This window comes from Neopelma chrysocephalum, unplaced genomic scaffold (assembly GCF_003984885.1).
Source record: "Neopelma chrysocephalum unplaced genomic scaffold, ASM398488v2 Primary Assembly neopelma1_76, whole genome shotgun sequence".
NCBI lineage: Eukaryota > Metazoa > Chordata > Aves > Passeriformes > Pipridae > Neopelma > Neopelma chrysocephalum.
The window spans coordinates 1,470,225-1,484,631 of NW_020897737.1; the positions used below are offsets into that span (position 1 = coordinate 1,470,225).

The 14,407-nt window shown below is 41.1% G+C and overlaps 1 protein-coding gene and 1 long non-coding RNA gene across 4 annotated transcripts in view; one reads left to right on the forward strand and one right to left on the reverse strand.

The window, feature by feature from the left end:
• ZRSR2 (zinc finger CCCH-type, RNA binding motif and serine/arginine rich 2) overlaps positions 1–14,159 on the forward strand; it is a 19,427-nt gene extending 5,268 nt beyond the window's left edge. The window contains exons 2-11 of the mRNA XM_027689108.1: positions 1,499–1,578; positions 1,737–1,833; positions 2,130–2,238; positions 2,560–2,646; positions 4,889–4,927; positions 7,024–7,139; positions 9,940–10,153; positions 12,393–12,448; positions 12,615–12,724; positions 13,382–14,159. Of these exons, the coding sequence (XP_027544909.1) occupies positions 1,499–1,578; positions 1,737–1,833; positions 2,130–2,238; positions 2,560–2,646; positions 4,889–4,927; positions 7,024–7,139; positions 9,940–10,153; positions 12,393–12,448; positions 12,615–12,724; positions 13,382–13,863 (1,390 nt within the window). The 3' untranslated portion in view covers positions 13,864–14,159. The remainder of the gene's footprint in view (positions 1–1,498; positions 1,579–1,736; positions 1,834–2,129; positions 2,239–2,559; positions 2,647–4,888; positions 4,928–7,023; positions 7,140–9,939; positions 10,154–12,392; positions 12,449–12,614; positions 12,725–13,381) is intronic.
• On the reverse strand, positions 7,743–11,369 carry LOC113970311. Of its 3 annotated transcripts, XR_003535126.1 has the most exons (4): positions 11,187–11,369; positions 10,410–10,501; positions 9,459–9,509; positions 7,743–8,563 (listed from the first exon to the last, which is right to left on the reverse strand). It is a non-coding gene; the product is annotated as an uncharacterized LOC113970311 (long non-coding RNA). The 3 variants fall into 3 exon arrangements; XR_003535127.1 differs by lacking the exon at positions 10,410–10,501; XR_003535125.1 differs by lacking the exon at positions 11,187–11,369 and having other exon boundaries at positions 10,410–11,014.
• Positions 14,160–14,407: the final 248 nt, after the last annotated feature.

A 14,407-nucleotide genomic window follows, 5' to 3' on the forward strand; every position in this document is an offset into this window, starting at 1 on the left:
GCCGAGAGGCGCGGGGCGGCAGCGCGGCCGTGCGGGGACGGCGAGCGGGGCCGGAGGGGCAGCCGGCAGGCAGTGGCGGGGGGCGCTGCCGGGGCCGCTCCCTGCCGGTCCCGGGGCAGCGGGGCCGCCGTGCCCGCCCGAGCCGCGCGGGGCGGGGAGTGCCCGATGGAGCGGCGGCCGTGGCGATGAGAGGCGCAGGGAGGCTGCGGGGTGTTCCTTCCCCGGGCTGAGCCCCGTCCGACCCCGCCGCAGGGACGGAAGCCCCCGGCCCGGGTGTCCAGGTCTTTGCCAAGGCCGTGCTCCAGTGCCATTCGGCTCGAGGGGGACGCGAAGCCCAGCCCTGGAGCTGTTGGGGCGGTGCTGCTCAGTGCGTCTCAGCGGTGTGCTGTGCTGGGCCGGGAGTGAGGGGAATTGTTCTCCTGCTTTGGGCTTCAGGAGTGCCTAAGGAAGCGTGATAACTGGGAAGGAGGTTCTTGCTTTCATCTCCAGGCACCTGCTGAGGGATGCAGTCCGTTTCAGGCAGAGACACAGAGTGTCCAGGCTGGCCAGGTCAGAGGGCCCATATAGGGACAGTGCTCTCGAGGGCAGTGCTGCTCCCGGGACAGCCACCCTGGTGTCACCATGGCACCACTGCAGGTGGTGACCATGTGAGCAGCCCTGAACAGAAGGATTGGGGATGCTGGTGAAGTTCTGAGTTATGCTTGTGGAATCTTTTAAAATTACACACTCCAAAGTGGGAAGTTTTTGATGTCCCATCAGTGTTTGGTGTGGCACAATGACAGGAGTTGGAGATCGTCCCTCCCTCCTATTTTTCCATTATGAACTGGAATGGAAGAGGGACCTCGAATGAAAATTGCCAGAAAAGCGGTTGATGTGAAAAGGTTTTAGATACTTAGAGGGGGTTTAACCACAGTGCAAACATGGTGCTGGTTGTAGGCAGCCACGCGGAGCTGTTAGACAAGCAAGGGAGAGTATGGCCAAGCTTCTGCAGCAGAAGAGCAGAACTGAGCATTGTGGGGGGTGTGGTGTGTGTTTTGTTATCTGTGCATTGAGACTATTGCCAGTGGAGAGTATCAAGGGAAATGAGAGAAAACTTGTAATTTCATAAAAACACTTGAATGTGCTGAAAGGTGTGCCAAAATTGGAGGGTAGAAGATCCCCAAGTTTTGCTTCCTGATCTGATCTAGTGACCAAGTTTCAGGAGCTGAGAGAGATTTCATGGAGTTGGTGATAATGTCAAACATTGCAGAGCTCAAGAAGGATGAGACCCTGTGTGGTGTCTTGTTGCTGCTGCCCATGTGCACCTCTAAGAGCACAGCCACAGATCTACAGATTTCATTGTCATGTCAGATGCCGCTGCAGAGTTACTGTTTCATACGAGTGGCTGTTAATTTTGCGTTTTGTGGGATTTTTTTCTGCTGAAGGAAATTAATTGCATGTATGACAGTAAAAATTAGTTGTTTGGCTGTTTTCTCATCTTCATGTTCCTCATCTTCAGCCATCAAAAGTACAGAGCTATTCTGAAGAAAGAGAAGAGGAAAAAAAAGCGGCAGGCGCTTGCCAAACTAAGGGACTCAGGTAACTGTGAAGTGCTTGATGCTGTCAGTGGAACTAGAAGTGATTGGATTTTTTGGTTTTTTCCTTTTTTTTTTTTTTTTAAGGATATAATTCTGTGTATCCTTTGCTGGCTGTAGCATCCAGTTATGTAGATGCATTGTTTTGTGTTTTTTTCTCAGAAGCTACAGAAAAAGATGAATCTGTGTCTGAGGAGGAAGAGGAGGAAGTGGAGAAAGAGGAGGAAGAAGAAGAAGAAAAAAAACTTGAGGCAGAAAGGTGAAAAATCTTGGAAATGGCATATATGCAGTAGACACTTTGGTAGTCAATTCCATTTTTATACTTCGAAAAGTTTGAATATATTCTGTAAAACAGAATATTTCTTAATATTTCAGGCTACACCATTCTTTTCTCTAATGCCTGAATGATTCCATCTGAATTTTCTCTTTTAAGGAAGATTAGATAAGCTGCAGTTATTGCTGGAGCAATAAATTTGAATTGTGTGCATGACAATCGCGTCAGTTCTGGATACTCATTAAATGGAGGGTCTGAGTTGTGTCTGGTTTCCTTGGTAGACAAAAACTACATGAGCAGTGGTTGCTGAGAGAAGAAAAGGCCCAAGAAGAGTTCAAGCTAAAGAAAGAAAAAGAAGAGGCTGCAAGAAAACGGCAAGAAGAAGAAGAGGTGATGTATAAACTGACTGTTACTGTTGTGCCTGGAAATAAGGTAGACTTAGGGTAATATTCTTACTGTTTTGTCGTGGACCTATTTTTCTTGATCCTGGTGTGTTTGAAAGCACAAGCTCTTCTGTCTTTTATTTAGAAGAGCAAACTTGAAAAGGAAGAGAAAACAGCAACTCTTTAAAAGAGTTTTTGTCCAGAGATTTAGTTGCTTGTGATTGGATGGAAACTTAATGATCAAGGAGTTGTTTGGGTCAAACAAGATAGTTTTGACTTGGATTATAAAGCATTATTTCCTTAAATAATTAATTTTTTTATCATAAAGAGGAAGATCAAAGAAGAATGGGAAGAGCAGCAAAGAAAAGAGAGAGAAGTGGCACAGCAGAAGCAACAGGAGAAGAAAGAGAGAGAGGTGATTCCTGGTGGTGGGAGGATAAACATGTTACATATCCTGTTACATGATGAGATGCAACAGTTATGCATGTTGAAGAGGGATTTTGTTATAATTAGCAAATGTATAAATGTGTTGGTTACTCCATTCTATTTGATTTCCTAAAACCGTTAATCACTGTTAAAGAGCATCTAATGAATCCATATAAAGGGTAACTTGTTTTAACACATCTGGTTATCCACAGTATGTATTTGCTTACATCGGTTAAATACGAAGGCACACTGCCAATGCAGGTTCTGATATGTGCACTTTCTGCATCATGTGTTAAAGATGGTCCTTCCTTAATGTCTCAGTTGAACACAGTCAGTGCTGAAGAAAATGCCCAAAGAGGATATGGAATATGGAAGTACATTGCTGCTGTTCCTTAACACAGTTCTTAATCAAAAGATGTGTTACAGCTCTTCTTTACCTGACTCATCCAACAGGACGTATCTTTTTTCAGAGCTCCTTGGGTGGAATAAAAAATTATACTGAAGATACAAGTCATTGATGACGTTTCTGTTAATGATACACTCTTCTTAAGTTTTAGAAGTTCAATGACCTGGATGTAGGATGTCCTGTAGAGAAATCCAGTGTGAGGACTGGCCTGTTATTCCCAGTGAAGGGTGACTGCAGCTTTCTAGGATCTGATCATTTTTGATTCTCCACAATCACAAAAGTTTCGAGTTGTTTCACTGGGAGATGTCTTGCTACTGCATCTGGTAACCACAGCAGGAGAGGAGCCATGAGCAGATAGTTCTGTCTCCCACAGTTAATAGCTGGTTGTGCCACTGATGATGTTACACTTGCATAAGGAATGCCAAAGAACAGCAGTTGTTGTATTTCCTGTCTTACTTCCTCTAGTGTTGAGTCCATTTCTCTCTTTGCAGAATAGGGAGAGAAAACGATGCTTGTGTCCTTGATTTAAGGTTGAGATATAGTTCAAAGAGAGTTGAACCATGGTAACAGCAGGATTTTGTTGCTCCCCTCTCTCCTGGTGCCTGGGTTTGCCCAAGCCCTCAGTGGGATAATTTGGGTCTCTGAACTAGATGGAAGCTGCTTTCTTTTTTGCTTCCTTGTTGGCTTGTTTGCTTTGTGTTTTTCTAGGTTACTGTTTTACTGTTAGTGAGTTAAATTGGCTCATAGAGGGCATTGACAGGTACCCAGAGGGAAACTGATTACCCAGCTAGGAGCGGAGCCACCCATTCCAGCAACAGAGAGTTTTTAATTGATTTTGCCTGTGTCTTGAAACAGCAGTTTATTCAAATTCTAGCAGTGATTTATAAAAGAAACTGATTTCCCTCCCTAAGATGAAAAAATAGATTTTCTGATTTGGTGACTGGTGGTAGTTTGGGGCTTTATTTGTGTTTTTTTGTTTTAGCTTGTTTTTCTGTTTATGTAGTTTGGTTTTTTGTTTGTTTGTTTGTTCTGTTTTGGTTTTCTTTAATAGGATGGATAATATCTGACATACGTGGTGATTAGTACCAGATGCTCTCTGGGTTCTCATCTTGGATTGCATTTTTTAATTTTTATTTGCTCTTTTTTAATTTAATTAATTCTCTTCCAAATTAGAACAGTGCTAGCATATTTTCTTGTTTTGGTTATGTTTAAATGTCTTTTTTTCTTTCAACTTCTTAGAATAATTTGTTATAACCAATTTCCAGCCAGATTTGGAGAGTGATATAGTTTTGCTCAGCCCAGTTAGAAGAAGTAAGGGAAAGAATATCCTCATTGTCTTCCTGTAATTGGAAGGCTAGATACAGTTAACTTATGATGTTTAGGTTTCTTAAGAGTTACATCTTTCGCTTTAACAGAGACTCACTGAGCATTGTGTTTTTCTGTGTGTTACACAGAATGCTGAAGTTAAAAAGTTTAGTGCAACTAAACAATTATGGACTTACCTGTAACTAGGCTGTGTGCTAGAGCAGGAGATACATTTAAATATTCAGTAGTTCAATGACAGTTTTAAAAAAGAAAATTAAACTTCTAAGTTGTCCATTGTTTAGTTTAGAAAATCATCTACATAAGTATGTATCCTTTAATAACTTTGTAGTACATGAACTGCTACAGAGCCAAAGTAAATCTCCTGTTTTTCAAGCAAACCCCATCAAACTTTCATTATGCATAATCACTGAGTATTGTAAATTAGGTTCTTAACTAAAGACAACAGATGTTTTGCGTGTCCTCAGGGTTTTCACTAGTCCTGTGTTTGCACCATTTATAGGCAGCTGTGCAGAGGATGCTGGATCAAGCTGAAAGCCAGGTATGCTCAGAGACTTTTTGAAAAAGAACTGAAAAGTAATTTAATTTCCATCCGGTGTTTGTCTTCTAGCATGCTGTCCATCTGCTCTTGAGAACCTAATGGCCTGAATAAATTTAATATATAGTGGCTTGCATGAGCTGTAAACAATTATTTACTGGGTAGAACATAATTAAGCATATTTCTGGCTGGTTGGTGGCAGTGCAGCTGTGCATGCTGATGACTGTTCAGGAGATCTCAGTCAAAATGAACCTGGAAATACTGCTGTGTGTTGTAAAAAACCACTGTGCATGATGGTTTATTTGTGAATTGTAATTCTAAATAAATCTGTCAGTCCTGGGTGGCAAGACAAACTTGTCTTTTTAAGCAGATGGCAGGCTCTAAATAAGAGGATTCATTGGTAGAGGAGGGCACAGATTCTTAAGGAAAAGAAAAGAAAAAGATCGGGGAGGAAGAAGCTGACTGTTCAGATGCCTGGAAGAGCATGGATCACAAGCTAGCAGTGTGTAGCAAAGAAAACTGCAGTTTTCATTTGAATCTTAGAAATTGCCTTAAAGAATAATTTGGCTTTTTATCTCTGTCATAAAATTAAACTCGTGAGGATTCTAGCTCTGTTTAAACCACTGCATGAATCTGAAAAATAAGTTTTAACCTAGTTAATCCATTGTGTGTTGATCGCCACAGCTACATTTGGTTCCAAATCATGTTTAAACAGTTCTTTAGGTAGGGATCTAACTCTGTTTCGTAATATGTGTAGAAGAATGCTCTGAACTGCTACCTGCCCAGAGCTCAAGATGTATTAGCAGCCATGTCTGCAAAGGAATAGGCAGAAATGTGGTATGTTAAGAGACTGCATTATAGTATCAGTTCAGGGTTCAGTTACTGCTGAAGTAACAGTGCTGTTCTAGTGAGAGTAAATTGTGGCTGCAAGTCATGAGCAGAACTGGTCGCAGGGTCAAATGCTGCTTGTAAATAAACAGTTTTCAGTTGATTTAAAAGGAGAACTGTAAAGCCACTCAGCTTTACAGATTGTTTGGTTAGAATGAAAATTCCCTTTTTAAAATGTGTGTCTTGGTTGTAGTCAGTCAAGGCTTGCAACTTGGTAAGCCTGTTTGGAATTATAGAAATCTTAATGGACCAAAATGACCAGTATGGGCACTTTTACTTCCAGTGCTAACTATGAATTTAATTTTTTTAAATTCCAGCCTTTGGCATGTTGTTTTTATTTTAGCCTTTTCTAGATGCACAGAACAGCAATAATGCTAAGCTTGCTGAGCTTTGAGCTATTGCTCAAACAGGTAAATAGTCCTAGCTTTCTCTCTCCCAGTTGTGCTGGTTTTGGCTGGTTAATGTTCTTCATGGTGGCCAGTATGGGGCTGTGGTTTGGATTTGCACTGAAAATAGGGTTGATAACATAGAGATGTTTTTGTTATTGCTGAGCAGGGCTTACACAGAGCCAAGGCCTTTTATGCTTTTCATGCTGCCACACTGGCAAGGAAGTTGGCGATACATGGGAGGTTGGGAGGAGACACAGCCGGGATAGGTGACCCAAACTGACCAAAGGGATATTCCAGACCATATGACACCATGCTCAGTATATAAACCTGGGGGGAGAAAAAGGAGGAAGGGCACGGGCTTTTGGAGTGATGGTATTTGTCTTCCCAAGTCACCATTACATGTGATGGTGCCCTGCTCTCCTAGAGATGGCTGAACACCTGCCTGCCTTTGGGAAGCACTGAATTAATTCCTTGTTTTGCTTTGCTTGTGTACATGGCTTTTGCTTTCCCTATTAAACTGTCTTTATCTCAACCCATGGGTTTTCCAGCTTTTACCTTTCTTACTTTCTCCCTGATCCAGCTGGTGGGGCAGTGAATGAGCAGCTGTGTGGGGCTTGGTGTCTGGCTGGGGCTAAAGCATGGCACAGGTGTATAAAGCTGCCCAAGGCACTGGGCAGCTTTGAAAACAATGCTGTAAATAGATTCAGCTTGCCTTGTAGCAGCCCAGTGCTCACAATTGCACGTGGATTCAGTTGTCAGTTTTATTTTAGCCATTCCCTTTCTTTTTTCTAACTTCTGTGTATTTTAATGTTTTTTCCACAGCTGGAGAATGGTGTGAGTTGGCATAACCCAGAGCCCCCAGAGAATCTGGGAACAGAGAAGGATAGAGCGAATTGCCCCTTCTATATTAAAACAGGTTCCTGCCGATTTGGAGACAGGTAATCAATTGAATATTTACCAGCATAGAAGTGTTTTGGGGAGATGAAAGGGAGGCAATTTCATTAGGTCATAAGCAAACTGAAGAAAAATTGCTACATAAAATACTTTAATGTATTTGGATGTGGACTGAGAGCAGAAGCGTTGCCTGGCTGGAATTGAGCTATTTTTTATGGCATATTATTGATGGTGGATTCTGGTTACATTGGTCAGACTTAGTTTTCCTTAGCTCTGACACATGCACAGATATATTCAGACAGAGTATATTTGGTTTGTTATTAGTACAGGCCTGAAATGTCAGATTTTGGTTTTTTATGTTGTCTACTTTGCATATGTTGCATTGTCTAAAAGATAAAATTAAATCTCAAATGGACTAAAGCAAGTTAAGGTAAATCTGCACTGTTGTGAAAGCTTCCAGAATTCTCACTATTTAAATGTGTGATACATTAGTTCTTGAGTCTTGTACACTGATAGGGGAGGGAAGTATAGTAAAAGGCAAGAACAGAGAAGGACAACAAGATGATGGGAGATGAGCAACAGCTCTGTAGGAGAAGTCACTGAGTCTAGACTCTTTTTAAAGAAGGGATGGAAGAGGGCTGTGGTAGATGAACAGGAAATTCATGGTAGGATGGAAAGGATTATTTGCAGTTTAATCAAGTGTGTCTGAGTGTTTACCAGCTTTAAAAAAGAAAGGACTTCTCATATGAAACAAATGGCAAAACCTGTTGCCTGAGGACATAGAGAAAGCCAAAAGTGTAAACAGATTCATGGAGTATGAGTTCATGTTCATCAGTGACCAGGAACAATGATGACCCAAATGCAGCATCTGACTAGAAAATACCTGATTTTTTTTTGTTGTTGTGTTTAGGAGGAATAACATCTTAGCAGGGAAGGAGACTGATATTTATTACATGAATCTTCAGCATAAACTAATAAGGCTATTTTACTAACTTGTATCACTTAAATGTGTGTGGTCCAGCTATCATAGTTCTCTTTATCCTAGGAGTAATTTGTTTCAGTGTGATGTATATTGTGAATAATTATGTGATAATTCACCTGTATGGAAGCTTCAAGTCCACATCTTTTTTTTCTATTCTGAAATATGTGTTGAATTCCATAATAAAGATTTGGCCAGCTATTTCACTGCAGACACCATTTTTGCTTTTCAAATGTCTAGGTCTTTGCAGTATTTTTGTTTCAGTGGTCTTTAATAGAGGTAACCTCCATGGATTATTTATGGATTGCACAGAATTCAACTTTGCTTTGAACTGTGAATAATGCTTGGAAAACAAATACTGAGAAACATCATATTCTGCCCTTCTTCTTTCATCCATAGTTGTTGATCTCAGGTACCTCTCCATCTTCCTTCTTTCTCCTCCCATACCTGCTTCCTTCATATTCTGGTCATTTTAACCACTGGTGCTGTCTGTAAGTTGAAGGACAGGTACTGCCAGGGTAAGGACTGGAAGGATGGGTTGGAAGCAGTTGGGAAAAACTAAGAGCCAGTGTTACCAATAAATAATTGTTGAATCTTGTCAAAGCTCACTGTATCTTGAAGAAGCTAAAACTGGCTGAGTTCACTATTATCCATTTCCTCTAATTCAAACCCTAATATTTTGCAGTAATACTGGATTTTTGGGTCATTAATTTCCTTTTGTTCTGTCATGTGCTGTATTCATTTTGTGTACAGGCAATATTGGTTGGATTTAATATTTTGAGTTCTATTATTCAAATTGAACAGCAAAAGGAGGCAGCTTCTAAAATGTAAAAAAAAAATAATCATCAAATTAGTTGTCTCCTGGTTTAGTTTTGGGTTTGGAGATAGGGTGCTTTTTTTAAAGTCTAAAGTGTCAACCAGAAGGTGACTGACTGACTGGGTGCAGAAAGACACTTCATAGCGGAAGTCTAGGTTGGAATTGCCCATTTTGAGACCTGACCTCCCTGCAGTTTGTGCTGTGCTGTGCCAGTGCCAGACGAAGAGGGCAGACTAGTCTGGATGTTTTTCTGAGCATGTCCGGAAAAGGAGAAATGTGTTGGAGAGTGCATGACCCAGTTGCTTGGGGAAGTATGAAATGGAGATCACTGAGCACAATGAAATAAACATGGAGGCCAACATCTGTGTTCTTAGTGGATCTAAAGGTGTCTGGGGGAGAACTGTATTTCAGCATGTGAGGGAGGTAGCTTGAATATGATGGATGGTGAGGGAGACCTAATAGTTTTATGGCTGCAAAGAGGATGCAGATTAAGATAAGACTGACTTAAAGGAGTTTTTTATTTTATTTTATTTTTTAGAAGTGGAAAAATAGCAGTCTTGTACTTACCCAACCACAGGTCTAAACATGCTGTCCTTCCCTCACTCCTTCTCTCCACCCCTATATGATGAGAACAATTTCAGTAAAAGTTGTTTAGTTTGTGGAAAGAAGAGCAGGGATTTGCTTTAAGATGAATTTATAGAAAGAATACTGGCAATCTTTTAAGCTCTTCAGAAATTGGGAACACATTTAACCCTAGTAGCCTAAAAGAAATTACTTTAGCTCTCATTGTGACGCTGATATCTATAGCTTTTGTAGATACGCTTTCTTAGGAACAATGTATTTGTGCATGGCAGGAAGCATTAAGATTATATGCAAACTCACTCCAAAAGATTTGTTTTACTAATTGAAATACACTGATCTCCCACTAATGGATTTTCTTTTATAATAACTGTAACTGAAAATGGCAAGTGTTTGAAGCTTCAACAAATGCATTTTCTGCTGCAAGTGCCAATCTTTCCACTTTTCTTTCTTCTCTACTATTCTCCAGGTGTTCTCGCAAGCATAACTACCCAACATCCAGCAAGACACTCCTCGTCCGAGGGATGTTCATCACCTTTGGCATGGAGCAGTGCCGGAGGGATGACTATGACACAGATGCAAGTCTTGAGTATAGTGATGAGGAGACCTACCAGCAGTTCCTGGAGTTCTATGAGGATGTGCTCCCTGAATTTCAGAATGTGGGGAAGGTTGTTCAGTTCAAGGTATGCATCTAAGTGTGGTTTACAAGCCTTAAGAAAAATTTTGTCCGGCATGCCCTAGCTAAATCCTGTGTGCATTAGGAAACTATAGTGTCCTTACAGCAAGCTGTACATCTCTCATGTCACCTGTAAACTTGCCACTGCTGTTACAGAGCATTGTCTTCCTCTGGGTGAATCTTCTCTCCCATTCCCCTGAACTGTTACATAAGCTTGTGCTTTTATATTGCAAGTTCTTCACATTGCTCAACAGCCCACTTACCTCACAGTCCTTTCTTTATCCTGTGCTAAGCCCCAGAGGGTCCACTGAGATGGTTAGACAGTATAACTACATCTGAGCTACTGTATTTGTGCCTAGGGAATGAAATAGTGGGGGTATGAAATGTATTTGGAGTGTACACCCAAGCAATGTCATTTTAGGACTGGCTGGATAAAATAAAATCAGATTACAAAGAACTGAAAAGCTAGTAGGTATTCCAGTAGGAAGAATTATAAAAAGGTAAATTATGTAAATGGTGTTTAGATTTGTCATCCATCCTTAGTTTGTGCATTTGGTTTGCTGAATGTTTTGTACTGAATTTTTCCCCATTTATATTGTGATTTTCTTATGGGGAAAAACAGGGATCTGTAAATGGAGACCACTGAGATGAACGATGTGTGTTAACAGTCCCATGTTGCCCCAAATTATGCAGCTTGGATGATGAAATCTCCTTGTATCAGAATCTATTGCAGCATCCCTTTCTGCTTGCCATTCCTGAGTGTTTTCTTGCAGTCACCAGGAGGCACATGGTGCCTTTTCTCTTTTGTTTCCATCTACTGACAGCTGCCTCGGGACTGAGGTGGTATTAGCATTTCAAGCAAGAGGAAAGTAGAAAGAGTGAATTTTCAATAGTTGTGTAATGAGCTTTATAGGTAAGAAACCTTCACTTGTTTGGAGAAGTATCCCCTCCGTATTTGGCTCATGGGCTATCAGCAAGCTGTGGTCTGTGCTAGAAGATGGGATGTAGATTCCCTATGGAGGTGGGTTAAAATGTCTTACCAGCAAAGTCAGGTCCTTGACTTTGTATCGTCGTTTTGTGTGGCTGTGCTAAGCTGCACCTACTTGGGTCCCTGTGACTGTGTGGCATTCCTTGGCTTCCAAGGCAATTGTGCAATCACAGGGTGATTCTTATGGACATTTTCATTACATTAGATATGCTTCAGAATGACATGTTGGCTGCAGGGATCTTAACTGTGAGTGAGCTGAGTCTCTGCAACTATTTAGAATCAGATTATACACACCCCTCTTTCAGCTCATTTCCTTTTCCAGTGTAGCCCAAGGTTTTATTCTTGCTGTTCTTTCTGGGAAGCTGCTCCAGAGTCTGGGAGATCCTAATAAAACACTCTTCCTACCCAAAAATGTCTACGCCAAAATCATTCTCAGTTGTTCTTGTGTTGACATTGTTTATCTCAAATAGTTTGACTCCTTCCTGTAATATTTAATTATACAACTGCTTGTTGTTGTGACTGAAGCCCTTTCCTGATCCAGTGCACAAAGAAATATTTCCTGAGGATCAGTCAGGGTTCAGGGATGAAAGGAGCTGCTAGCCTCATCTGTGCAGATACTGGAAGAGGCCTGGGGGCAACAGGGGTTGGGATCGCAGTTCTGCCCTGGGGAACTGTGTTCCACCTGCCTGGGCCTGCCCATCAGAATCTTTTGTAACTAGCAGCAAGCTTTTTGGAAGGTAATTTGTGTATTTTTTGAGAACTTTAGATATACTCTGAATGCTAAATCATTACAAAAAAAGGGTTTTTAGAACCTGTACAGTGAAAGCTGGTGACTTCAGCTTTTCTAACCCATCTCACGGGGATGCTGTGAAGGTAAATTGCTCTAAAGAGTCTCTTACTGTAATGAATCCCACATTTCCACATGAGGATACTACTAATTGTTTTCAGAGCAGATTTGTCTGTTGCACAGACAAAGGGTTGGCCCGGACAAGTGCAAGACAATGGAGTATAAGCTGTCTTGTGGGCTAAGTGAAGCCGAGGTCCCAGAGTTAATCAATGCATAATGCTGGAAACAGTCAAACATAAGCCAGAAGGGCTTTTTTCTTTTTTTTTTGGTTAAAACTAAGTGTTCAGAAGAAAATCATATCTAAGTTGATATGGATGAGCTCTCATAAATGAATGGCCCATCTCAGAATGCAGGAGCTGCTGTACAGCATAAACCTTCCACTGCACTGACTTCGTGTTTCCATCCCCTCAGGTCAGCTGCAACTATGAGCCTCACCTGCGAGGAAATGTCTATGTCCAGTACCAGTCGTAAGTACTTGCAGTCGTACTCAGTGCTAGAGCTAAACTCCAGCATTGAGTAATGAATAAGAAGTGTTTATATAATCCATGTGATTCATTCTCATACTGTAATTGGTAAGTGATATCTGAACTGATTGTGTGATGGTAATGCTGTGTGTCGTTCCGCTTTTTAAAGGGAGAAGGACTGTCAGGCAGCCCTGGCCCTGTTCAGTGGACGATGGTATGCAGGCAGACAGCTTCATTGTGAATTCTGTCCTGTGACGAGGTGGAAAACTGCTATTTGTGGTGAGTCATGTAAACACTTGGAAAAGAGAATAAGTGTTACTCAAAGAGTACTAATGGAAGTGAAAAAGAAGGATTAGTCTGCAGCTTTCAGATCTGCCTAATGTTGTAGTTCATTTCCATTTGGAAAACAAATGTGCTAACTTGCTTGTGTAGATCTAGGAAAGCAAAGGAATATTATACCACGGCATGTAAGTGCCTGAATTGTTTTAGTGGATTTACCTTGGACTGGAAAAGAAAGTTTGGATTCTAGCTTTGGAAATAATAATCTTAGGATGAAACTACATGAAGTACTACTTTATCTCTCAAAAAGCAGCAGCAGTTTCTGAACTATCAACAGTTCTTAGCAGTAGCTATCACATTTAACTTATCTAGATTTACACTCTTAGATAAAGATAAATGAAATTTAATGAAATGAAAAATGAAATTTGTTCTAAGCTAAAACCAAACTTTCATAGCTGTTAAAAAGTTAATTCCAAGAAAAGCACATGGGGAAAATTAATCTTGTGTGAATTAAATTGATAGGTGGTCAGAGGCATGTTTTTCTGTTTGGAGAAGCAAAATTCAGTTTATTAAGTTTCACCCCAGGAGGTACATAATGAAGAAAGAGATTTAATAGATGATCTGGTTCATAAAAAATCAAACCCTACTCTGTTGCAGGCTTATTTGAAAGGCAGAAGTGTCCAAGAGGGAAACACTGCAACTTTCTTCACGTATTCAAAAACCCAAACAATGAGTTTTGGGAGGCCAACAGAGACATACGTATTTCTCCTGAACGGACTAATCAGTTGTCTAAAAACTCTGAAAGGAGAAACAGATCAAGCCATCGTGATGACTATTACAGCCGGTCCAGGAGAAGGGGCAGCCCGAGCCCAGATCATTCTTACCGGAGAAATGGAGAGTCTGAGAGAAAAAAGAACCGCCGCAAAAACAAGAGGCGGCGCCGATCGGGGCGGTCGAGGAGCCGGGAGAGGAGGAGGTCTCACAGCAGGGGGAGAAAGAGGAGAGGCCGCAGTCGCAGCAGAAGTCACAGTCGAACTCGCAGTCGGAGCAGAAGCCGGAGTTCCTCTCGATCCAGGAGCAGGGGTAAAAAGAGATCGAGCAGCAGAGGAAAAAATAGTGAAACTCCCAAAACAAAGTGAGAGTTATTTTTAGAAATCGGTAATTGATCAAAAATAGATCTGACAGAGAAATCTTTGCAATAGGGCACCAGATATATTTTGAGTTTCAAATAAAGTGTTCTTGCACATTAAAATGTTTCTTCCTAATAAAGGAACCTAGTTTATTGTGTGCTAAGCTTCAGAAAATTAAAAGTTTTAAGTCCTATAGAAGGTGTGAACGTCAAGTACTCTAGCTACTCTGTCCCTCCGAACTGCTGCAACACCTGGATACACACTGAGTACAAATAGAGAAGTAAAGCCTCTTTGGTATATGCTTATTTCTGTTATGTGTGTGTTAAGTGTTTCCTGTCTCTGTAGGGAGTTAGTACAGAACAGCAAGTGTGCAGTAAATTCACACCCCAGCACACTGCAGACCAAGGTCTGTGTAGACAACTGCCGTTTGTATTTTTCATCTGTTTATGGGAAATCTCTTTCTAGACAAAGTAAATATAATCGTATTATGAGTTTGAGTAAAGGGATCTCAAAGACATCACTGTTTGATTGTACAGTACTTGCCCAGTAGGAG